The sequence below is a fragment of the Perognathus longimembris genome, chromosome 14 (genome assembly GCF_023159225.1).
Source record: "Perognathus longimembris pacificus isolate PPM17 chromosome 14, ASM2315922v1, whole genome shotgun sequence".
NCBI lineage: Eukaryota > Metazoa > Chordata > Mammalia > Rodentia > Heteromyidae > Perognathus > Perognathus longimembris.
Window position 1 is genome coordinate 43,962,584 of NC_063174.1, and position 26,376 is coordinate 43,988,959.

The 26,376-nt window shown below is 46.9% G+C and overlaps 1 protein-coding gene across 2 annotated transcripts in view; it reads left to right on the plus strand.

Annotated features, from left to right (window-relative positions):
• Adck1 (aarF domain containing kinase 1) overlaps window positions 1–26,376 on the plus strand; it is an 81,882-nt gene that overhangs the window by 41,075 nt on the left and 14,431 nt on the right. For both annotated transcript variants that reach the window (XM_048362133.1, XM_048362134.1), the window contains exons 5-7: window positions 3,710–3,868; window positions 15,671–15,829; window positions 19,539–19,655. In XM_048362133.1, the coding sequence (XP_048218090.1) occupies window positions 3,710–3,868; window positions 15,671–15,829; window positions 19,539–19,655 (435 nt within the window). The remainder of the gene's footprint in view (window positions 1–3,709; window positions 3,869–15,670; window positions 15,830–19,538; window positions 19,656–26,376) is intronic.

Sequence of the window (26,376 nt, forward strand, 5' to 3'; positions counted from 1 at the left end):
AGGGGGAAAAGACCCTTCAAGGAAAGATATATTTAAAACCTTGCGAGCCTCTTTTAAAACCACCACCTGGGGAATGAGAGTATATGTGTTACCTTTTTGCCGTCATAGTCCAGCGTCATCTAGGAAGGTACCGGATGGTCCTGAAGAGGTGGGCTACACACCAGATGTGTTTGAGGTTGGGGTGGCAGGAACAGCAGCCAGTGAATAATATCAGCTGGTAGGGAGGGAGACTGGCAGGGTGTGTGTGTGTGGGGAATGCAAGATGCCCGAGGCAGGTTTCCCTGGGAAAACATGCACAGCAGAGGGGATGCAGATGCAGGGTGCAAAGGCTGGATGCAGGAGTTTTCCAGTTCTTTCTGGCTGGAGCTCTCCTGCCTGCCTTAGGCAGGGGTAGGGAGAGCTGGTAAGGTTCACTTGAGCCACTACAGTAGCACAGCCACAGACTTTGTCTGCCCATCGGCTCTCTGGTGGATGGCAGCTGGCACCCAGCCAGGCGTGGGGTGGATCAGCCCTAGACACTGGAGCCAGATGTTGTTTACTGCTAATGCCATGGTAACCTGCCTTAGGTGGTCTGCCCCAGGTGCCCTGGGCAGTCTCCCTGGCTCCTAAGTGGAAACTGCCTGGCCCTGGCATCTGTGCTTGCATTTGCCTGCTTCAAGACAAGGTTCTCTCTTTACTAGGAGCCCAGCAGCTCCTCATTTGTAAGATGTATCTTCCATATGATGCTCAAATGTCTAAATCTGAAGTTAATCTGAGGTGAACGAATATGAGTCTGACGATGACAGGATGCAATATTTGTTATTTATTAGGTCTTGATGGAGGTCCGTAGTTCCCTCCCCACAGTGACCATGAGCAGCTCCAGGCAGACTGAGCTGCTGACTGTTGGGGCTGGCAGCCAAGACACTCTTACCCAGAAAAACTCCCCAGCAGTCATCGTATAGCCTGGCCCGGAGATCCCAACTCCCTGTCACAGTGTGTTGGGTTGAAGGAAGACCCTGGCCAGTGCTTAGCTGCTCAATGTGGCATTTTGGAAACCTTACCCAGCCAACTGGCTTCCTAGAAATCTGCAGGGCTGATTTAGTGGAGAATCGCTGTCCCATGACTCCAGCTTCTAGGCAGGACCTCCAAGCTGAGGCAGATTGCTGAAGACTTACTGGCCTCTTGTCTGCCAGGACCTGGGGGAGGACACATTCCTTCTGCCCCTGTTTTTCTCCTCAAAAAAGGACATTTCCCCTTTACACACACACACACACACACACACACACACACACACACACACACACACACACACGGCTAGAGAAACTTTTTTTGTGTTTTTTTTTTTTTCTTATTCTGTGCAGCACCATTGACCATCGATATATCTGAATCTTGGGTCGACAGTAATTAAAAAGCACATAAGTAGTCATTTTAAAATGCAGTTGTTTTACTTGATTTTGCCCACAGACCCAGAGAGAGAAGAAACAAGGAAGCAAGCCTTGGTAAGGGAGACAAGTTTCTGGGAGTGGCTGGAGGCAGCTGAGGGCTCTACTTGAATCTAATTACTGCAAATGCTGCAGTTGTTTTTCTTTTTCTTTCTTTTTTTTTTTCCCTGCTAATGGTTTTCTGCTGAAAGGGGGACAGGCAAGGCCTCACTGATTGGAGGGGGTGGGATTTGTTTCAGCTACATTGGAGGGAGGAGTAATTCTGCTTGCAGGACAGGGTCTATTTTTCTTTACTATCTATCAGCATAAAGTATTTCCACGGCACACTTGGAAATCAACTTCCATTTAGAGATACTTTATTCATATTTAATTACAGGCTGAAATACCAATCTTTAATTACCTTTTTTATAAGCCAGCTAGGAACATCCACTAGCAATCAATTAGTGTGTGTGTGTCTGCGCATGCACGTGTGTGTGTGTGTGTGTGTGCATGCATGCATGTGCTCTCATTTGTGTGAGCACAGGTGGGTGTGGGGGCTAGGAATTGCTTCCAGCTAGAAAGGGAAAGGATGATTGCAGGGGTGCTGGGGCAGTGTCATTGGGGTTCGATTTGAATAGCGCCTCTGTGCTGAGGGGTGCAGCCTCCTGTTCCCTGCCTCCTTTGCTTCCACTAGTGAAAGTGGAAATGTGGTCAAGACCCTCCCAGCTGGGCCTGCTTAGGGTGCTAAATTGGCTGGTGGACTTGGTTGGTATCTTGGGGCATCCTCAATCCCCTGGTGTGGTAGGAAATTGCGTGGGGTCCCTTCCTGCCCCTGGAGTGCAACACACTGAGGCTCCCTCTCATCCCAGAGGTTAGGATCTGCTTGCCTCAGCTCTTTCCTTCTTCCATGTCCCCGTGGGGTGCTCTTGGCAGCTGTTCTTGTCACACAGCCCTAGGATGCCATGTCACTCTCTAGGTGCAATGACTCCGCAATGTTCCTGCAATGACATGAGTTTGAAGGTTGGTTATCCTCCTTGAACAGCAAGCTGGTCTTCCCAGGGCTAGGTGGAGGCTGGAGGGTGACCCCAAGTTCCCTTTGCTGCAGGAAGATTGGACCATTCTAGCTGCCGGCGTGGGAAGAGGGGTCAGATTCACAGTTCTGCTCCAGAAACACTCTCCTTGTTGTTCCTGTAGGAACCACCAGGTCTCCATGGGAATGGTGTGGAGCTTGCTCCTTGTGGAATGGCTGGGGCAGGGCTGAAGCTCTTCCTTCTGGCCCAGAAAGAGAAAGGAAACTGGGTGGAACCTACTCACATACCCCACATATTCTCTCTCTCTCTCTTTCTCTTTCTCTCTCTCACACACACTTTTATATTTGTGCTATAGAAGATCTTAAAGAAATGGAAAGTAGTTGAATTTTGGTCTTAGCCATCTTTGAGAAATTTTTCCATTTGGCAGAATATTCACATGTAAAGCATATAGTTGTTACCATTTGCATTGAGAAAATGTTCCCCTCAGGAAAATTAGTATAGCATTCGAAAGAGTGAAGGAAAGGAAGGACAGAGGGAAAGAGGGAGGAATGAAAGAGGAAGAGAGAGATAAGGAGGGAGGGAGGGAGGAAGGAAGGAAAGAAAAAAGGAAGAAAGAACAGGAGGAAGGAAAGAGGAAAGGAAAAGGAAGGAAGAATGGAGCCAAGGATGGGAGAGTGGTTTGTTTTCTACCTTATAGAGAAACTGAGGCACACAATGGGTCAATCTGCTCTAGAAGGCGTCACAGGTGATGGCTTGGCAGTCTTGGAGTTGCTGCCAGCATTGCTAGGCCAGGAATGGCTTCAGGAAGCCAGGCTGAGGAGTTCCTCAGGACAAGAGGTGGCTGTTAGGTCTAGAGCCTCTGGCTCAAGTCTTATGAGCTTGCCCTGACAGTGGAAGTGGAGTTTCTATCATTTGACTCTATTATGGGCGTCTGTGGGACTCAGTTTGGTTAGCTTTTAATGATCTCTATGTGATAAGTCAGAGAACTCAATGGTGGATAATTAAGTGGGTAGAACATTCTAGATCGCACTGATTTGGCCTTTTATGGAGGTGCCCAGTGTCCCTGTGCATGTGGTACAGATGTGCCCTCCATGTGTCTTCTGTCCCACCACTTTTGTGTGCCTGGTGTGAATCTCTGCCATAGCAGAGAAGCTGACCATGGCCCTGGGTTGCCATACAAATGATAAAGGAGAACACCTATTGTGGAGCATCAGTTGGCTTTGGCCTATCTCTCTGACTCCTCTCACTGAATTACTCTTCCTCTCTCCATCCTGACAGATTCAAGACTTGTTCCTGAGCTTCGATGACACCCCTTTGGGGGCCGCCTCCCTGGCCCAGGTCCATAAGGCAGTGCTGCGTGATGGACGGACAGTCGCTGTGAAGGTCCAGCACCCAAAAGTGCAGTCTCAGAGCTCAAAGGACATTCTCCTCATGGAGGTGGGCATTGCCTTTGTTCCTTTCTTCTCCTGAAATCTCTATATCCCTGGGACACAGGTGACTTGAGTCACTGGCTGAAGCTGGAAGGCAGAAGGTGGCCTTTGAGCAGCAGACTGGGAGCTCACTTGAGACCTTGACTGAGGCAATGTCGTAAGAACTTTGACCAAACCATAGAGTGGAGTTAGTTATCATTTTTGATTTGCCTCTGGGGCCCTCTGAGATGGTTTCAGAATGTGCTGAACTGCTGGTGAGGGGCTGGGCTGGGGCTGGGGCTGGGGAGGGGGAGGGCAGGAAGGAAAGGGATGCAGGGGAAATGAAATGAACGGAGGTGATTTCCTTGGGGGCAGAAAAAGTTCCATGGTAATTTGCTAAATTATAACAAAAAGGACCATGTATGTGGTCAGCCAAGGGATAGGGAGTCATGTCACTTAGAAATATTTATGCTGATTGTATATTTGATTATCTGATGTTTATTTTGGATGAACAAACTTACCTGCCTAGTAATGGACCTGGGAAAAGCCCAGGGGCTCTAGTGTGCCTCTAGATTTTTCTTTTCTTCTTTTTAAGTTTCATGTATTTACTTAAAAGTTTATTGTCAAGGTGATGTACAGAGGGGTTACAGTTATATAAGTCGGGTAATGAGTACATTTGTTTTTGAATAGTGTCATCCCCTTCCTCATTTTCTCTCTCTTGACCTGCCTCTGGATTTTTCTAGTTTCATGTACAGACTAAAGGAACAAGAGGCTGAGCCAGCATCCCCCCCTCCCCCGCACACAGGGAGGTCACAAATGATTCAATCTGCTACCATGTCTTTTTCCTTCCTTTTCTTCCTCCCTGTCTATTCCCTCACTTTACTGCGGACTCTTGGATTATTGTCTAGTCATTTTGAACTAAACTCACAGATTTAGATCTCTCCTGCACTATGCCCTAAGTAATGAGTGAGTCGTCATCTTGGGAGGAGTAAGAAGACAGGTGTGTAAACAGCCAGAGTGAGAATAGAGGTGTGAGCTCTGGCAAAGGGGTTACAAAGGGCTCTGGAGCACCATGCTTGTTTGCACAGGGCCATCCCATGGAGCTTCATGGGGGAAGTGAGTTTGAGTGACTTCCTGGGGAGCCCATGATACAACTGGGCTGGGCAAGGACAGCCAGCCCAAGGAAGGTAGGTAGGATGACAGAGGAGCCATATTCCAGGCTAAGGCTTAGAATAGTATCCATAGTCAGCCCTCTGTGTTTGTGGGAAAGAGCAGATCTGATTTTCTCCTGTAGCCAGTGGGGAACCATTTAAGAATTTTAATCAGGGGACTGTCATGATCAGATGTGCATTAGAAATACAAATCTGTTGGCAGTCTGGAGGATATATTGGAAAGCAGAAAGCCTGTAGCCAGGAGACTAATTGAGGGGCTGCTGCTTTGGTCTGAGAGAGAAATAATGATGTGAAGCAAGGCGGTGTAATGGGGTGGAGGAAAAGGATGGGCTCAGGGAGTGAACTCATGAGACTCACAACCAGCTTTATGTGGGGGAAGGGGCAAGGACTGGTGTGAATGAGGCAGAGGAGAGGGAAGTCCATTTAGGTTTCTGATGATGAAGTTTGGATGCCTTTAACCATGTGTATCAGCCAGTGTCCAGTCAAGGGAGAAGAAATATCTCTGGATATTTCAAATAGAGGGAATTTGGAATAGAAAATGAAGTTTACAAGGGATGGCATTACAGAGACCACCAGATGGAATGTTGAGATAGATCACCAACAGCAGGAAGCCGCTGCCATTCTCATGGTGGAGGAAGTGAAAAGGACAGGTGGTTTTCTGGATCCCAGCCTGTGGTGGGAGCTGGGTCTGTAGTGGGGGCTAGGTCTGTGGTGGGCACTAGGCCTGTGGCAGGCCTGCCTGGTGGAGCAAGTGGGAGCCACCACTCTGGTATTTAAGGTAGAAGTTTTTCACTTCTTCAAGTCCCCCATATTCCACTGGTGTTGTCCATTGGCCAAACCTAGCTGGGAGCAAGTTAGCAGGGAAGTCTGGGAAATGTAATGTCTTATCAAGGGATGGACACCCATCTCAGAGCAGAGTGAAACGAGCGATGGAACGGCCATGGGGTAAGATACTTTTGTGGGTGGTTTTGGACAAAGCGTTCTCGTTGGTCTGGGGTTTGGGTAGGAATACAGATTCAGAAGTTATGCGCAGAGATACTCATGGTGGCTGAATCTAGAGGTGTGTTGAGGTCACTTAGAGAAGGTATGTACACCACCTTGCTTCATATCTTTATTTCTCTCTCAGGCCAATGTAGCAGCTTCTTAGTCTCCTGGCTACAGGTTTTCTGCTTTCCAATACATCTTCCAGACTGCCAACAGGTCTGTATTTCTAATGCACATCTGGTCACGACAGTCCCCTGATTAAAATTCTTATATGATTCCCCACTGACTACAGGAAGTTAAAAAAAAAGAGGGGGAAGGAAAAGAACTGTGAGGGGCATCATCATTTGAGGTGTGAGCTCAGGAGTAGGAGTTTCTGAAGGAGTTGGAGGAGGTATGGCTAGAGAGATTGGAAGACCCAGGTTTGAGAAAAACTAGTACCTTTGGTGAAGAATGGACATATCTTTGAGAATGGGTGTCAGTCATTCTGTGCTGCATAGAGAGCCACTTTGAAACTTAATGGCTTACAACAACAGTCAGGAGTTTTGTTGGTGAGTCTACACTGGTTAAGACTTGGTAGAGAGAGTACAGAACTATTTTGGGAGGTGATAGAAACTTTAGGAGGTTAGCCTAATAGGAAGGTGGTCACTGAGGGTGTGTTTTTGAAGCTTATACCTGGTTCACAGTTCCCCCTCTGCTTCCTGTCGGTAAACAGCCTCTTCCTCCACGTGTTCCTGCCACCATGATGTACTGCTTTACCAAGGACTGTGGACTAAATCTCTGACACTGTGATCCAAATAAATCTTTCTTCCTTTTAAGTTGTTTATGCCAGATATTTTTTGTCACAGTGATGAGAGAAGTAGCTAATATGCTAGGTTCTAGAAGCATATTAGAATGGCAGTTCTGTTATAGCCACTTTGGAAAATAGAGCTTTCTATAATCATTCGACATTTGTAAAGTGGGGAGATGAAACCAGGTAGGTGATGAAAAGGGTATTTGGGGTTTGGTGATTTAGAGTTATTAGGAAGAGCAGCTACAGAGGAGTTAGAGTGAAGGAGGATTGAGACCCAAGCAAGGACGTGGGAACACAATGTAGAATTCTCTTGGCCAATATTGAACTGTGCAAGATTGGGAGACAGAGCAGAGCATAGGTTTAAGTGCCAGGGAGACTGGAGCAGGCCTAGTTATGGGGAGAGCACTGAAGACTCAGCAGAGAGAAGTAATTGCTAGATAAATCCAGGATAAGCATTGAGAGACTGGACACTACAGACTCAATGGAAACATTCTTCAATGAGCCTTTGCTCTTGAGGAAAGCAGTAAGGCACAGATGAGCGTTGGGGGCAGAAGGAGAGGAGGGGAAGTGGGCAGTGGAGTATGTACCATCCTGATAGCCTCTATTTTTTCTCTGTAGTAGGAGGCGCGACCATCTGCTGAGAATGGGAGGGTAGGAGGTGGCACTGGGGGCCTGAGGGGGTGAAGGTTTGGAATAGCTGCTGTGCGTGTTGCAGAGGAAGATGACGGGATGAGGGATGGGGTTTGCTGAATAGCACTGGACGTATGCCTAGAAACCTGACTATCTACAGAGCTGGTTGGTTTGTAGAACAACCGTCACTGACGGCGAACTGGGTGGTCAAGAGGATCCCTAGGTCTCCTGATTGCAGGAACTTGCCTGCCCAGCTGTGCATCAGGGCCCCTGTGCCCCTTTTTGCTGTGCAGAGCCTTGCCAGATCCGTAAGTAATGGTGGCTGTAAGGTCAATAGCAATGACTGCAGTAATAAAGACTTGGCATCTTCCTTCCAGAGATAGGCACCATACACTGTCCTCGGGCAGCACTCCTGGCTTGTTTTGCTTATGGTTTACACCCTATTACTTGAGCCAGGACTCCAAACCAGCTTTTTGCTGGTTATTTTGGAGATGGAGTTTCACGGATTTTTTTTTTTTTTCTGTCAGGGCTGGCTTTGAATCTTGATCCCCTGGCTCTTGAGTAGTTAGGATCACAGGTGTAAGCCACGGGCACCTGGCTGCAGTGAGATCTTTTGAGTATGAGGAGGTGGGGGCAGGGGATGACTGGTTGTACTTGTTAGGATGCTTTCAGTCCTAAGAATCTGGGAAAGGCAAAAAGAAGTGATATAGATAGAATGACTCCATATTATCTCTTGGGTGGAGGTATCTGCAAACCCAGTGCTTCCTTGTGGTTTGTAAGGACCTATGTTCTTCCCAGTTCCCACTGCTTTGTCCTCTTATCAAGTGCCCCTTGCGGGCCCCAAATAGCTAAATAAATCCTGGTGACATCCAGATGCCAACGAGGGCCTTTTGTTGTTGCTTGTGGGGCTTGAACTCAAGGTCTGAGCACTGTCCCTGACCTTTATTGCTCAAGGCTAGCACTCTGCCACTTTGAGCCATAGCACCACTTCTAGTTTTCTGGGTTTACTTGGAGATCTTACAGACTTTCCTGCTTGGGTAGGCTTTGAACTGTGATCCTCAGATCTCAGCTTCCTGAGTACTAGGATTACAGGTGTGAATCACCACCTGGTGAGGGCCTGGTTTTTGTTGTTGTTGTTGTTGTTGTTTGTCCTCCTCCCTCCTCCCCACCCCTCCCCCACCCCTGCTTGTGTTCCTAACAAAAAGAAATTCCCTAACTTGTAGATGGTAAAGGGGTTTGGATAATGACAAATTGGATTTTTCTGGGCTCCAAGAATAAAGCAAGCAAGCAAGCAAACAACCAACCAAACAAGCAAGAAGGGAATTTTCTTCATTTCTTATTGTCTAGAATACCCACACCTAAATGGGCCTAGCAACAGGAACAAGACCACTTTGATTAGCTTAGGCAGTCATGACTCATCTTCTTAGTTAAGGCCTGCCTTCCTGTGGTTAGGATAGCTAAGAAGCGGGGGGAGGGGGAGATTTTGGGACTATCTCCTGGGAACAGCTACAGTCTGATAGACTGTGGAATGAAGGAAGACAAGGGGAAGTGGCCTCTCAGGGCATGATGTCTGATGAATCGGGTGATGTTGGTGACTTTGCACAAAAGAGAGACACAGCCAAGGATGTGTTTCAGCTTTGTCATTATCACCTGATACTGTTTCTTTAGCAGTTGGGGCAACCTCTACTTCTAGATGCATGGCCAGTGACTCTTATTGATTTGTGGGTCTGCCCAGAGCCAGACTAATTGGGCCCTGAGATTGGAACAGTGATTCAGCAGGAAGGGGTGAGGTGACAAGGCACAGTCCCTCTGTCTCTGGTGACTTGCTTTGCAGAAGTTCATCCCATGTCACTGCCTTTCCCCCTGCCAGGGCAAGTAGGACTAAGATGGGCCGTGTGCTGTCGGTAAGACTAACCTCAGGTCTCATGATCCTACCTTGAGTCACTCCCAGGTATCAAGCTTTTGAAATACATGACGAATACCTCTCACTCTCTTACCCCCTAAAGACGGAAGATATGGGCAATCACCATGCCTCAGTATAACCACTGGTCCCAGAGGTTCTCTGCTGTATTGGGTGAGCTGAGCCCTGCTTGAATGCCCAAATCCTGTCTACCACTTGGTGTCACCAGGCCCCTCCCAAGGGTCTCTAAAAATAAAGCCTGGTGACAGTCATGTTTTTGACTTTTCTCCTTGAGCAGCATTTGCAGCGCATGCTGTCTGTCATTTTGTTCCCCTTCTAAATGTGCTGATTGAACAGTGGGTGGCTAGGTAATGCTTGTGTTGGCATAGAACTCAACGGCTGATTTTAGTTTTTCAACTGTGTGTATATAAATATGCAGAGACATAAGCCATCCCATGGAAACTTCTCTTTGCCCTGTAATTCTGTTTTCTAAAATGTGTGCACTTTAATAACTTATCAGAACAAAGATAAAAACCCCGTGAATGGCAAGCTATTTACATAACCATGAATTGATTTTCGATCCTTGTCGAACATCCATTTTTACCAGTTTGGATCAGTGCAGGCATTCTATTTAGTGAGCTGCTTTTCCATGGCACATTATTTCTTTTATAGTCTATAATAACTTGATAACAGTAACTTCCATTGCAGTTGCATTTTACAATTTGCAAAGCCCTTTCTCTGCCTTATCTTAGCTCCCTATTGTATTTCCCACACTTTATTGTGGGAGGGAGGGCTACATAAAGAAAGAACAAGAAAAGCCTGGGTTGGATTCTGTTTTGACAATTCTAGACTCTGGCTTCAGTTCCCAGAACCTGTCTGTTTCCTTCTTTGTGGAATGGTTGAGAGAAGGATTAAATAAGTATGTAAGTCAAGTGCCTTAGCACAGTGCCTGGCACACTGTAAATGCTAAATAATGACCATTCTCTTTTCCTGCAGTTATAAATTGCCTTCACCAGGTTTTGTGTGTGTGTGTGTGTGTGTGTGTGTGTGTGTGTGTGTGTGTATGCCAGTACTGAGGCCTGTGTACAGTCTCTTAGTTTTTCTTTCTTTCTTTTCTTTTTTTTTGGTCAGTTGTAGAACTTGAACTCGGGGCCTGGGTGCTGTCCTTGAGCCTCTTTGTGCTCAAGAGTAGCTCTCTACCACTTGAGTTACAGCACTACTTCCAGTTTTTGAGTGGTTAATTGGAGATGAAAGTCTCACAGGGACTTTTCTGCCCAGGCTGGCTTCAAACTGCAATCTTTAGATCTCAGTTAGTATTGAGTAGCTAGTATTAGAGGTGTGAGTAACTGGCTCCTGGCCCTTAATTTTTTTTTTTTTCCACTCAAGCCTGACACTTTACCACTTAAGCCACGACTCTACTCCTGGCATTTTGGTGGTTAACTGGAGATGAGAATTTCAGACACTTACCTGCCTGGGCTGGCTGCAAACCATTATCCTTAGATCTCAGCCTCCTGAGTATCTAGAATTACAGATGTAAGTCACTAGCGCCTAGTATGTTGTGAGTTTTAAATTTCTGTGCGACCCTCCATTTTCTCTTATTTTATGTCTCAATTGATTTTTTTCTGTTTGTGAGCCAGTTACTTTATAGGAAACTAGTTTCATTACTTTATCTTGAAGGAAGTATTAATTATTGAATATACCTTGATTGATTCCTTAGTTTTCAGGTTCAGTAGGGAATTCTCAGTTGTTCTGAAACTGTGGTCCCTCCTCAAATTAAGAGGTAACCCCTTTTTCCACTTCAATCTCAGAAACAAACCCAAATTTATTTTGATAACACAAGTGTGAGCATGCCATTGTCTCAGAGAAGCCCAGACCCTTTGAAATATTCATGTGTTTATTTAACGTATTCCCTCATTCATTCGAGTATTCAGTAAATCTCTGTGGAGTGTGCTCTGGTGAAGGCATTGGCTGTTGGAAGGATTTTATGGAGAAGATGCATTTGGGGAGAAAAATAAAAAAGGCACACTGATAACAACACCTGTTTTATTTTAGCTGATTGCATCTGTTGTCAGAAAGAAACCAAGATGGATGTACTTAGAACAGTCTCTTAAGAAGGAAGCAGAATGAAAAGCAGAAGGTGAAATGAAGGAGTTTTTCTTACTCTCCTCAGCCAAGAAAAATCTAAACCTTTTGGACCAGATGACCATGACCTTGACCTTGACCTTCTTCCCCACCCATTGACTGGCAAAGGTGTTGGTGAATCCTCTGAATTAGGTGTAAAACTGTATGGTTGTATATTTTCTAGGTTTTATAGCTGCCATCAAACTTTTAAACTGGCCACCTCCCCTAGGGAAATACTGGCATGCCCTCAATGCTAAGAACCACAAGCCTCTCATTTTTAAGGACAATGTCCCCCTTATCCGTGGTTTTGCTTTCCAGTTACCAACAATCAATGGCAGTCAGCATACTGCAAAGCTTATTTTGAGAAAGAAAGAGAGCCCATTCATAAACTTTCGTTACAGTATATTGTTATGATTATTCTATTGAATTAGCTATCTTTGTTAATCTCTTACTGTGCCTAATTATAAAAAAATATGCCTTTCTATATATTAAAAACATAGTATCTGTAGTGTCAGTCAGGCCTCTATCTGGGTTTCTGGCATTCTTGGAATGTCTTCTCCCTGATAAGAGGGATTTTTGCAACTGCAAAGTGACCTGCTATGCATAGGATGCTGTTTGTGTGTGTGTGTGTGTGTGTGTGTGTGTGTGTGTGTGTGTGTGTGTGTGTGTGTGTTTGTGCTGGGGGGGAGATTGTTGAACTAAGGGACTTGAAGTGCTAGGCAGGTACTCTGCCACTTGAACCATGCTTTCTGCTTTCATTAATTTTGGATAGGGTCTCACACTTTTGCTCAGGCTGGCTTTGAGAGCTCTTTTGAAGGACTGAGATGACTGGCATGAGCCATTATACCCAGCCCACAGAAATGCTTTAGAATGCAATTTTATGAGTACTAGAAAGTTTCTTGGATTATGGATTAGTTTACTAATTAGTTGTTAGCAATAAATATGAATCCATAAAACCCAAGACTGTGTTTTCTTGATTAATGGTATGAGGTATTAATAGCAACCCATAGTATTAATAATGACTAATTACATAATTGATTAGTTACAGAAAAATCTTTAAAATGCCTTCCAGTGATGGTTGGATATTAATGACAGTTAAAAATTTCACAAGCTGCAATGACCACACAAGAAGTGATGCAGCATTATTGCTAGAACCAAAGATCCCTCCCACGAGTAGGTGTATCTCGCCCGCACGTAGCTCACAGTGTAACTCAAGTTTGGGCAAAGAAACTGCCCAAGGTAAAAATACTGATTCAGCAAATGAAACTGCCAACTCCTCTCTCCTACCCTTCTTGGGCATGAACCCCTGGAATCTAGAATTAAATGCTTTTTTTGCCTGAACTCAGAGCACAGAGAGAGGAATTTGGGTACTTTCAATGATCTGCTTTCCCTTTCTCTGGGCCTGAGCAAGTCACTTCTGTTTCCCATGTTTCTGTTCCACCCCTGCTTTGGTGGCAGCTGAGGGCCATTTGGGGACACCCAGTCAGACACGATGATGCCTGGAGATGGATGTGTTCAGGTGTCCTGGCCTTGTGGCTGCCACCTTTCCTTCTGATTTCATGTGACACAAACAGAAACAAAACAAAATGAAGCCTACCGGTGGAAGGTCACAGGTCCAGCCTGTGAGAGACTGAATAAGGACTGAAAAGAAATTAGACAACCGCCTAATGTAATTAAAAAGGGTTTTGTTGGAAATTGACCATAATAAACCCCTCAGGATGATTCTTTTAGAATGGCATCTGGTATATCACCAGGGTTTAAAGACAAAGCAACACATACTTTGTGGTTAATAGCTTTGCTTTAGTTACTTTTCAATCACAGATTCCTAACTCAGCATGCATGCATAATCACAGACCAATATAGGGGCACAGGCCCAAGCCCTGAGTTGATGCTTAGCACGTCCTTGTGACAAGGCTGGAAGGGGAAGATCCTTTGGGTCTCCACCAGCCCACCATGTTCTTGCTCTAGTCAGGGGCCTGTGTTGTGGGTGAACCTGGACTATAGTAGGAACAGACACTACTGGACGGCCAGACTTGCCCATGAACACACAGAGGGCTTCATGCAGGAGGACTGTCTTCTATGTGTCCCTCCTGGAATCTTAGCACCCTGACCTTACACAGGGCCAGCATCTGAGAGCTTGTGAGACCATCTCAAAATCAGCCCTGATGTCAGAGCTTTGGCACTGAGTTCTTGCCCCCAAAAGGGCTGTGGGGCTCTGCACATCTCACTGGGCTCTTGTTTTCTACCAGCCAAGTGCCAGGTAAGTCTTCTCAAACTTCTTTTAACCATGCTGTCACTCAAGAATCCACAGTGGTCCCAGGTGCCTAAAACTGAGGTTTTCCTTAGGGTTCACAAATCCTTTATTTCTCAATCCACTGTGTCTTGTCCAGTCTGTTCACTCCCTTATTCCAATTACTATTACTGTTTATTATTGTGACTGTGCTGTGGACTGAATCTAGGGCTTTGTGCCTGGTAGGCAAATACTTTACCATTTGAATTATGACCCCAGCCCTTTTGTTTTTGTTCTGTTTTTGAGATGGGTCTTGAATTCTCAATCTTCCTTCCTCTACCTCCCAAATAGCTGGGCGAGTACTGCCAAGTCTGGCAAAATATTTTCTTTTATACAGATCGTGTAGAAAGTAGTTCAGGTGGAGTATCCCTTATTTGAAATGCTTGGGACCTGGAAGAGTTTTAGACATTTTTGAGCTGTAGGATTTTGCCTACGCATGATAAGCTATCTTGGGGATGGTACACACGTGTCTCAACACACAATTCATTTGTATTCCATATGCACTTGACTCACACATCCTTAAGGGAATTCTATATGAAGTCAGCTCTGGGATTTCCACTTGTAGTGTCATGTCAGCATTTCAAAAAATTTCAGATTTTAGGGCATTTCTGATATCAGACTTTTTTTTTTTTTTTGCCAGTCCTGGGGCTTGAACTCAGGGCCTGAGCGCTGTCCCTGACTTCTTTTTGCTCAAGGGTAGCAACACTCTGCCACTTGAGTCACAGCACCACTTCCAGCTTTTTCTATATACGTGGTGCTGAGGAAGTGAACCCAGTGCTTCATGTATATGAGATGAACACTTTACCCCTAGGCCACATTCCCAGCCCTGATATCAGACTTTTTGAATCACTTTATATTCTGGGAACAGCAACAGCACAGGTCTGGCATGGTCTTTTTTTTTTTTTAATTTATTTGTTTATTAATTGAACACAAATATTTTGACAAGGTGTTGTGCAAAAAGGGTACAGTTACATAGTAGGGCAGTGTGTACATTTCTTGTGATACATAACGTCCTGTTTTTCTATCTCTTCTCTAGGTCAGGTAGACATATATACAATATACAATGTATCAAGAACATATACAGTTGGGCTGGGGATATAGCCTAGTGGCAAGAGTGCCTGCCTCGGATACACGAGGCCCTAGGTTCGATTCCCCAGCACCACATATACAGAAAACGGCCAGAAGCGGCGCTGTGGCTCAAGTGGCAGAGTGCTAGCCTTGAGCGGGAAGAAGCCAGGGACAGTGCTCAGGCCCTGAGTCCAAGGCCCAGGACTGGCCAAAAAAAAAAAAAAAGAACATATACAGTAGCCACGTGGCCACGCCCAAGAAAGTTCGCCTAGGGCTTTAAATGTAATGTCGATATTAGACCATATGTCGACAGTAGTCTTACATGAATATACATACCTAGCTTTTGAGCTATTGTATTCCCCTGAGAGGTCAATTTTTGACCTTTATATGTTGAGTAATTGTTTGGTTTTAGTTACATACTGTTGGGTCGCTGCCCCATTCCTGTGGGGAATACTATTTGACAAGCAGTTTTTAGTTTCACAGACTTGGTCTCTACTGTCTCTCCGTCTCCCTTTGTTAACAGTCATATATCAGGGAGATCACTGGCATGGTCTTATGAGCTTGAGCTTTGGACTTGAGGAGACTCAAGTTCTTCTGCTGGGAGAACTTGGGAAAATCACGCAGACCTTACAGTCTGAATTTCCTTGCTTATAAGATGAGATGAATACTCACACGCCTTTCATAGGTGTCCTGAGGCTTAAGTGAAGTACCAAGTGCTTGGTGGTTATCAAGGGGTCATCAAGCTTCACCACTGGGGGCAGTTGGCCTATCATGATCTTGGACTTGGTGTGGATTGCAGAGAAGGAAGACAGGAGCAATGTACTTCCATTACTGGGTGTGGCAGGCTGACTGTTGGGGTGCTTGGTGGCTTTCAGGTGCTCGTTCTGGCTGTGAAGCAGCTATTCCCAGAGTTTGAGTTTATGTGGTTGGTGGATGAAGCCAAGAAGAACCTCCCTTTGGAGCTGGATTTCCTCAATGAGGGGAAGAATGCTGAGAAAGTGGCCCAAATGCTCAAGCACTTTGACTTCCTAAAGGTAGGAGGGCCGTGCGGAGGGGGGGGAGGGAGGGAGGGGACTATGGTGGTGTGGGGTACTCCCTCTCTGAATCTCATCACTTCTAGGATGTATCTTAAGACATCTCCTTCCTGAATTTTCTTATTGAGGATGAATGGTTTGTCACTGGGGATACATCTTATGCAGTTTCCAAGAGCTACCTAGTGTGATCATTAACCTGTCAGTCCGTCGGGCAGATGTTAATTACATAATCTACAGTTGCAAGATACTAAGAACTACCCAAGGACCTGTGCACAGAGGATGGGTGGTGATGATGAAGATGATGATGCCCTGTCCACAACACATGCGTATTACATTGGCTATAATACAATATGCACTCCTAGAAATGAATATGGTACAGAATTGTACAACAGAAACCACAGAGCTCATGGGAGAAATGAATATAATGGCCACAGCACTGAAAACTGCAGGCAGAAAAGATGATAGGAACTGATGAGGATAGTGGCACAGTTTTGCACAACACACAGGACCTCTGCCCGTGGACATGGATATCACAGGGCTGCTGCTAGGAGCGTGGTAGAAGCGGGGTCACCTGACATGGGACAGGAAGTTGTAGTGTAGGTGTGGTGTCCCATCTACCTGTGATGATGTTGTGTGAGTGTTGCATGTTCTCATATGGCACAGGGTAGCACAATACAGTTTTCTGTCTTAGTGTTTCTAGTAGGCAGCAGCACACAGAAACATGTGCAAAAGTTGTCTGATAGTCAAGCCATTTCTTCTTGTTACTTTTTTTTTTTTTTTTTGCCAGTCCTGGGGCTTGGACTTAGGGCCTGAGACTGTCCCTGGCTTCTTTTTGCTCAAGGCTAGCACTCTGCCACTTGAGCCACAGCACCACTTCTGGCTGTTTTCTGTATATGTGGTGCTGGGGAATTGAACTCAGGGCTTCATGTATACGAGGCAAGCACTTTTGCCACTAGGCCATATCCCCTCAAGCCCTTAAGCCATTTCTTAATGCACCAATCCATTGGAATAAATTTTTTTCCCAAACAAGGGCTACAGCCAAGCTGTTCTAGGTCGTGGGAGATGCTGACTGTGGGAAGCACTATCAGATGGTATGGCCACGGCCAGAGGTGCCCCCTGGAGGTTCCATCAGAAGTGCATTGAAGGCCATTAGGTTCAGGAAGGCCGGGGAACTGGCCTTTGAAGACAGTAGTGATGCCCCACTGGGCACACAGAGTTGGGATACATGAGAGGGGTGCCAGCACCCCTATTCCTCCCACACATATTTCCTTGGTGGAGTTGGTGCCCATTTGCCAGATGTCCCTTTGATTGTGATGTGCATTCCTGGTAGTGTACAGCACACCTTCAACTCTGGAAGAGACCCACTCTCTCTCCTCAAGAGACCAGAAGAAGGTGAGAGGGGTGGCGGACATGGAGCCCTTTGAAACTGTAGTGCTAGTTCCAGAGGGCACTGTCAGGTAGCCATCTTCTTGGGGAGAGAGTTGAGAACACCTCTGGGAAAGGCCCTCCTGCCCTAAAGTGTTGATGTGGCTTTTGAAGCATTGCGAGGCGTGGAGCTGCTGTTTGTATTTCTGCTACTCAGATTAGAGAGGACTTGCCTGTACTCACCTGAGAATCCAGAAGCTCGGGCCATGGAGAGAACAGCTACAAGGATTGTTTTGAATGTTACTTGTGTGTCAGGTGCTAGTGCATTGGACACGGTGCAGGTACCAGGAGGGCAAATCCTCCCAGCAGCCATCATCCCATTTCACAGATGAATCTTTGAGTAGACATGCCTGGGTTGCAACCTAGGCTTCCTGACTCCAACTCTGGTACTCACCTCTGGGTCTCTGCTGCCTTTTACCTGGCAGGGGTGCCCCTCAATGCCAGAACCGTGAGCCAGACAAACAGAACTATTTCTTCCGTTACCATAGAAACAGCCAAATCATCCCCTGTGCATGGCCAACTAGCAACAGCCAGACCAAGACATGCAATAATAATAATATAATATATAATAATATAATATAATATATAATAATAGAAACAACAACAACAGTAGCATCAGCTGCAACAACACGGATTTTTGAAATGAGGATGCTAAACAGGTAAATAATTGATATACTAGTTTGACCTGCTTCCTCTAAAACCTGTACACCACGCCTAAGACGGGGGTGGAAGGAAAGCTCTTGAGTAATTAATTTTGCCTAAACACATCACAAGTGGGAAGTGAATTTTGTGCTGTGAACCCAGTTCAGCTCTTAAAACTGGAGATAGATTGCTTTTGCATGCTGGCACCCCATCACAACATCTGTGCGTAATTAAGCCTCAGCAAAGAGTTTTCCTCTCGGTGTGTGAGGCCTCTTCCAGTGCTTCTGTGGGGCTTAATAACCTGGCCCTGTGCAATCCATCTCTGAGCCTCAGACAGTGCTGAATGCGAATGCAGGAAGGCCAGGGGGCAGCTGAGCTGAGAGGGCAGTGGGCTGAATGGGCAGGCCCTGGGCAATTGTGGATCCGGCAGCAGGGTGTGTGTGCTGTGGACCAGGGCCAGGACAAGCCATGGGTGAGGTTGCGACTAATCTGTGGGACAGCTGGGGACAAGGCAGGGAGGGAAGTGCTTTCCAAGCACAGCATTGGGGGCAGGAAGAGCTGAGCATGTGTGAGGAGGTGGGGATGGGGGTGGGGTGGGGGAATTCAGGGTCATCAAAGATTTCTTAATGGGGACAATCCTTAAGAGGTGTGTGTGTTCTTTTAGAGAGATGCCATAGCTGCCACGATTCTCTACAAATGAATAGCTACTGGTGTATAATAATCAACAGTTGACATCATCATGCACATGCCGTTAGTGACTTTTAAAAGTGCTTGATGTGTACTTACTCCTTAATCCTTACAACAGTCCTGCAAGGCACGTGCCATTCTGAACCCAGAGAGGATCAGAGAGGTCAAATCATCTGCCCCATGTTACACAGTGTACCCAGAAGAAGCAGTTCTGCTTGGCTCAGAGACTACGTGACCATGGGGACACTTGCTTTGTGGATGGGGATGCTTTGTGGAAAGCATCTGCATCATGGCGAAGCATTTAGAGTACCTTGGCTACCACCCTCCCGGCATTCTTATTTGTTTTATGTAGTTTGCTATCGTTTCCCATTTTCTTCTTGTTTTTTTCTTCCTGGATGGAAAGAGGCTGGGCCGGGGGTGGGGTGGGGTGAGGACAGTGGCCAGACCTTCCTGCTCCATGGTGATTTGGGGACAAGTTACTTGCCTAAGGAGCAGGAAGCAGTTCGGCATTTTGTAGTTGGCTAAGTGTGATTTCATCCTAAGCCCCTGTGACAAACGCGCCATTTCCAGGTCTGCTGGTTCAGTCATTGCAGCCCGGAGTGGGCGAGGCAGAGGATGCATTCTGTTGTCATGCTGGAACGATCACATTGGAGGGAGCAAAGATGTGGGAGGGGACACCCCTCCACCTTGCCCACTCAGCAGCTGTGCACTCTCATTCCAACCCTCCCTCCCTCCACCCACCCATCCGCCCATCCACCCACCCATCCCTCTCTCCACCCATCCACCCACCCATCCCCCATCCCCCCATCCATCCATCCATCCATCCATCCATCCATCCATCCATCCATCCATCTGTGGCCTTCCACAGGCCGACCTCCAAGTGGTCCTGTCAGGGTCTGACCAGTTCCCAGAGCCCAGAGTTCCCCGCCTAGCAAACTTGCCCTTTGCTACCTAGATCCCGGAGATCTACTGGGAGCTGTCCACCAAGCGGATTCTGCTGATGGAGTTTGTGGAGGGCGGGCAAGTCAACGACAGGGACTATATGGAGAGGAACAAGATCAACGTCAATGAGGTGAGTGTGGAGTACGGGGGACTGGCCCCCTCCTGCTGTCGTTAATCAATGCGGGTCTAATGAAGAAGCAGAGTGATCCCCCTACCACACTGCCAGCCCTGCCCTCTGCACCAGTGGGGGCGGGGAAAAGCCAGGTCACGCCCACCCAGGGTTCTGCCCCACTCAGTGCCACTCAGCCCTCCACCTCTGCCTCCCTGAGGCTCCATCATCTGCTCTGCCACTGCCCCTGACACCCAAGATGTCAGGTAGAGGGGAGAGGTATATGTTGTGCATGGCATGTCATGTGCATGTCCATTCTACAAACGAATGGAAACATAGACTCTTTTTGCTTTTTTTTGAGCTTGTCTCTCAGTATGATGTCCTTCAGTTGCATTCCTTTTTTTTCCTGCAAATGACATGATTGCATTCTTTCTTTTTTCTGGCTCTGTAATATCCCATTATACCTATCTACATATCTATAAATCTCTATCTCTCTATCTCTATCTCTCTGTGTGGCTGCCATACTTTCTTGATCTAGTCCTCTGTTGTTGAACACTTTGGTGGATTCCACCATCTGGCTTATTGTGGACAATGCTGCTGTAAACATATATGCAGGAGCCTTTCTGGTGTAGTGATTTATTCTCCTTTGGCTATTTGCCCAATAGTGGTGTGGCAGGTCCTAAGGGAAGGTTTATTTTCAGTCTTTTGAGGATCCTCCATACTGATTTCCAGAGTGGTTATGTTTACATTCCCAACAGCAGTGCATGAGGATTCTTTTCCCCACACTCTCACCAGTGTTTGTTATCATTTGTTTTCTTGACGGCTGCCATTCTGACTGTAGTGAAATTCTAGTGTCTTTTTGTTTTTTTTTAGGCGGGAGTGGGGAGGTGCTCCATTGTGGGACTTGAACTGGGTGCTGTCCCTGAGCTCATTTGCTCAAGGTTAGTGCTCTACCACTTTGAGCCACAGCACTACTTCTGGTTTTCTGGTGGTTAATTGGAGATAAGTCTCACAGACTTTCCTGCCTGGGTTGGCTTGGAACCACGATCCTCAGAGCTCAGCCTCCCCAGTAACTAGGACTACAAGCATGAGCCAGTGGTACCCAGCTTTTAGTGTGGCTTTTAACATTTCTTTTATGCCTAAGGATACTGAACATTTCTTCATGTATCTAGACATGTTTATTTGTTATCTGAGAATTGTCCAGCTCACTTGCCTATTAATTTAAACACTGAAGCTCAGTCTCTACCATACTCCACTCCAACATAGGGGCCCGGGCCATTTCAGGTGTGCATTAGAGCTCACCTCACTGGTTTGAATCTGTAGGTATGACCCAGGTATGTTCACCTGCCAGGAACCATGGGTCTTGAGAATCTGCAGCCTGCCAGGGCTTGTTGTTTGTGTCTCTGTCCCAACAGATGCTATTACCAAGGGCCTGACCTGGTGATCATATTTGCCAGTCACTTTAAGAACTGGTGACAGCACTGTCATTGATCTCATTAAAAGTAAAGGTCGTGTGGACGCTGCTTCTGCAGACGGGATGGGGCCTCCCGAAGCCACATAAAGACTATTGATTGCAGAATCTGTATCGAAGGTTAATTGGATTTCAGTGAGTATGTGTTTAAGACCCTGCCTGGGCTCAGGCCCTATTTAATTGGCATGAAATTAGCCAGGAGAAAGGTGACACAGTCCGGAGTGGAGGGGTGGAGGGGATAGATGATTGGTGGCTGGTAGGCGCTGTCTACTGCCTGTGAAGGCTGGGGATAAATCCAGTCAGGGGCTTACAGGAGATGCCAGCCAGGCAGTCCCTGAGCTGTGGGAGCCTGTGGGAACAGAGGGCCAGGGGCTCTCCAGCCATGACAGACTATGTAGTCCTTGGTTCTTGGGGTGGCACCCCTATGTGGGGTACCCTGCAGAACCTGTCAATCCAGATTGTAAATCTGGTAGAGTTGGGAGAGGAATAGGGATTTGTCTAGGACCTTCTAACTAAGCTCTTTTACATGACCCCCAAATCTGTTTTTCAGGGATGCCAGAGATATCTGAGCCACCTTGGGTCTCAGAAGTGACAAATAGGGCTCCCTGTGGCTGGTTCAGGGGTCCATGTTTTCTAGCCTGTTGAATTGTTTCTCACAAGCCATCTATATGTTCCTTGCAGTGGATACAGTTTTGCTTATCTTGTGTCTGCTGTGGTTGGCGGCTCTACTTTAGAGTGGATCCTTTGCCTGCTTTTGTTCCTGTAGCATCACTTCAGTGGGATTTATCTGGTAGTGGAATCAATGGACTGGCATTTAGCCAGGAGTCCTGCTGTGCTTCCATTCCACCTCAGGAGTAGGAGCAGTGAGGGGGCTCAGTCCCCCTTCACAGGTTTATCTGAGCACTTCCTGTGTGAGAGGCCTGTCATACAGCTGTGGCCAGAGCCCAGACTGGGGTGGGAAACAAAGACGGTTTTACAGCTAGGGCTCCTGGGGTATGGCTGGCCCTGCTATCCCTTGACCAGGTGCCTTTGGGTTACCACTTACACCCCAAGTCTGAGTCTGCTTATCTTTGCAGCTGGGAGGATAACAACTGTCCTCAGGATGGTGTGTGAACCTTGCAAACTGTGAGGCTCTGTAAAAGTGGTTTGGTTTGTAATTCACAGACACACGTGTTCCTCTAGATAAATTTGTGTGTGTGTGTTTATATGTCAGCAGTGGGGCTTGGACGCAGTGCCTAGGCACTGTCCCTTACCTTTATTATTTTTTTTCTCAAGGCTTGTGCTCTGACATTTGAGCCACAGCTCCACTTCCAGCTTTTTGGTGGTTCATTGGAGAGAAGAGTCTCAAGGACTTTCCTGCCTGGGCTGGCTTTGAACTGCGATTCTTAGATCTCAGCCTCCTGAGCAGCTAGGATTACAGCTGTGAGCCACTAGCACCCTTCCTGTTACCCCAGGACTGTGATTTTTGAGTGTGTAGATGTGGAGGTGAAGGGCCAGACACCTATGAAGCATTTGGTGCCACCTCCAGCCCCCACACAACAGAAGCCAGCCCTCTGTCTTTCCCTTTCACCTTGATTCCCTTGGTTTCTACCCTGCCACCTCCTGATTGAATGGGATGTTTACATCTTTGCTTAGCATGGTTCCAGCCTGCCAGACTCTGGAAGTCTCTGGAAGAAAACAATCTCCTTCCATCTTCCATCCCTCCTCAGAGTGTGGCCACATGCCCTCTAATATGGGGTCCTGGAGATAACTTTCCTTACAGCACAGGGGTCGGAGTGGCCTAATGGAGTCTGGGGCCAGCTCTGTTACAGGATTGTTGCTGCATGAGCTTCGGGCTTGTGCTCAGCGCCGTCAGCATTACACTGGGTCTCCTGCCCTGGCCTGTTCAATGTTAGTTCAAGGACAGTACTTGACAGAGGATGTGGAAGGCAGGGAGGGAAGCGCCCCCAGCTCCATTCTTCAGGCAAGGTGGAAGGATATGCACATCTTCTTTGGAGTGAGTTTTTCATCTGAGGGGAGAGGTGCCAGTGTCACCTGCGTTTCCTCCATTTCGCTGTATGTTCCAGCACCCCTAGCCTGGGACCTATTTGTGCCTCTTCTGGGGTTGGGGTGACTCAGGACTTGTGTCTGGCAGAGACTTGAGGCAGCGTTCTAGTCCTTGTGGATGCCCACACCTGGCTCTTGGGTGGTGGTTAGTCAAGCTGGAGATTCCAGGCCATCTTCCAGCATTCCAGCACGGCCACTCCACTCCCAGGTTTGGGTGGCCACCCAGTACCTCACTTTAGTCCTCACCGCCTCTTAATTGGGACTAAGGAGATTCCTGTACCCCAGTGTCAGGGGGTCACCTCAACACTTGCTCCCCCACCTTGTGCTGTGCTGGGGACATTCTGGCCTTGGTGATGGGCAGCTGCTGGTCATTTGTGATTTATGAATCCCAGACATGGGCCCTGGGGACATGGTGCAGGGCCATGACTTAAAAGTGTCCAGGCTACCATTGAGCCTGAGGAGAGACTAGGGGAGAGGCAAGGAATTCACATGATGAGCCTCCCACGTAGTATCAGGCCACTGCGTGATTATTCATATTCTGCAACACCAGCCTCCTTTTCTTCCAAGATACTTGGCCTTGCATCCCAGACGCCCTCCAGAAGCATAAATAGACTTTCCCTTGGGGGTGGGAATAAATTAATTTGTGCAATTACAGAATAATTAAAGTACTTTCAGCCAATTCAAGTCTTGAGAAAAATCCAAAAATAACTCCTCCATTTAAGTATTATTTACTAAATTAATTTTTTTACTGTCTTTGTTTTTTCTTTTCTTTTTTTTAAGAGTCCTCCTTCTTCCCTTGTTAGTTAGAGGATGAGGCATTGTATAATTACTGAAAGACACTTAGGAGTGGCACTTTTTTTTTTTTTTTTCTGTTTTGGTGCTGGTCTTGGGGCCTGAACTCAGGGCTTGGGTGCTGTCCCTGAACTTACATGCAAGGCTATCCCTCTACCACTTGAGCCACAGCTCCACTTCTGCCTTTTTTTTTTGGTGGTAATTGGAGCTAAGAGTCTTGTGGACTTTCCTATCCCAGCTGCCTTTGAATGGTGATTCTCAGATCTCAGCCTCCTAAGTAGCTAAGACTATAGGTGTGAGCCACTGGCATCTGGCAGGAGTGGCACCTTTCCTTCCTTCCTTCCTTCCTCCCTCCCTTCCTCTCTTCCCTCCTTTCCTCCCTCCCTCCCCTCCCTCCCCCTCCCTCCCCCTTCCCTCCTTCCCTCCCTCCCTTCCTCCCTCCCTCTTCCCCCTCCCTTGCATGGAACCATTACAAGACTTCAGTGGTAGTTTTCTACATGGCTATGGCTAGCAGTTATGGAAGAACCACCCATCCAGGATTTCCTAATGAGGTGCTTTTCTCCAGATGGAGCCCTTTATTGAATCCAAAGGACGAGGATGGGGAGAGGGCTTCAGAAGCCTTCTGGGGAAGCCTTTGGTTCCAGGAGGAGCTTCCTGAGGATCAGGATGTTCTCTGGAATCTGGTCTCCTGGGGCTGGGCCACCCTTCTTTCCATGTTCATGCCCTCCTCCTTCTAGCCATTGCTTCCAAAGGCTGGCTGAGTGCTGTCCCTCCACGTTTAAGTGTGGGAACAAGGTCTGGTGCAGCATTGGCGGGGACCTCTCTAAAAAGGTGTTACTCCCATCGTCCTGCAGATACCACTATCAATGGGACAATGACAGTGGCAGGAGATGTGGCTGTAGTATTGTGGAAGGCAGGGGAGAGAGGCTCTGTGCCAGGTGATGAGGGAAACCTGGCTGCCTTTTCCTGACAGACTGATTTCCAGAGTCTATTAAGCCTAAGTCTAAAAGGCTGAGAGAGTGGTATGACCTCAGAGTCATGCTTGGGCTTTGTTCACTCAGCCACTCATACCCATGGCTTTTTCCTTTTAATGTCTATGGAAATATACTTACTTCTTTCCTCTCTCTCTCTCTCTCTCTCTCTCTCTCTCTCTCTCTCTCTCTCTCTCTCTCTCTCTCTCTCTTTCTCTCCCTTTTCCAGTGTGGGGCTTGAACTCAGGGCTTGGGTACTGTTCCTGAGCTCTTTTGCTCAAGGCTAGTGCTCTGCCACTTTGAGCCACAGCTCCACTTCCAGTTTCTGAGTGATTAATTGGAGATAAGAGTCTCATGGGGACTTTTCTGCCCAGGCTGGCTTTTTTTTTTTGGCCAGTCCTGGGCCTTGGACTCAGGGCCTAAGCACTGTCCCTGGCTTCTTCCCGCTCAAGGCTAGCACTCTGCCACTTGAGCCACAGCGCCGCTTCTGGCCGTTTTCTGTATATGTGGTGCTGGGGAATCGAACCTAGGGCCTCGTGTATCCGAGGCAGGCACTCTTGCCACTAGGCTATATCCCCAGCCCCCTTTTTTTTTTTTTTAAATTGTCAAAGTGATATACAGAGAGGTTACAGTTTCATATGTTAGGCATTGGATACATTTTTTGTACTGTTTGTTACCTCCTCCCTCATTTCCCCCTCCCCCTCCCCCTCCCCCTCCCCCTTTCCCTCTCCTGCCATGAGTTGTTCAGTTGGTTTACACCAGTTTTGCAAGCATTCCTTTTGTAGTCATTTGTCTTTTTATCCTGTGTCTCTCAATTTTGGTATTCCCTTTCACTTTCCTAGTTCTAATACCAGTATACACAGTTTCCAATGTACTCAGATAAGATACAGTGATAGTGCAGGTACAACCTCAGGAAGGGGATATGAGAGGATCATAAACAATAGAAGCTATGGTTTCACATGGCATGTTGAAAGTAATTACAGCAGTGATATAACAGTCATTTCTATAACATGGAGTTCATTTCACTTAGCGTCATCTTATGTGTTCATAAGGGCATAGCTATTGGGCTCTTGTGATCCTCTGCTGTGACTAGGCTAAACCTGTGCTAATTACTCCCTATGAGGGAGACCATAGAGTCCACGTTTCTTTGGGTCTGGCTCACTTCACTCAGTATAATTTTTTCCAAGTCCTTCTATTTCCTTATGAATGGGGCAATGTCATTCTTTCTGATAGAGGCATAAAATTCCATTGTGTATATGTACCACATTTTCCTGATCCATTCGTCTACTGAGGGGCATCTGGGTTGGTTCCATAGTTTAGCTATGACAAATTGTGCTACGATGAACATTGCTGTGCTGGTGGCTTTAGTGTGTTCTTGTTTGTGGTCTTTTGGATAGATACCCAAAAGTGGGGCTGCTGGGTCATAGGGGAGCTCTATGTTTAGTCTTCTGAGGAATCTCCA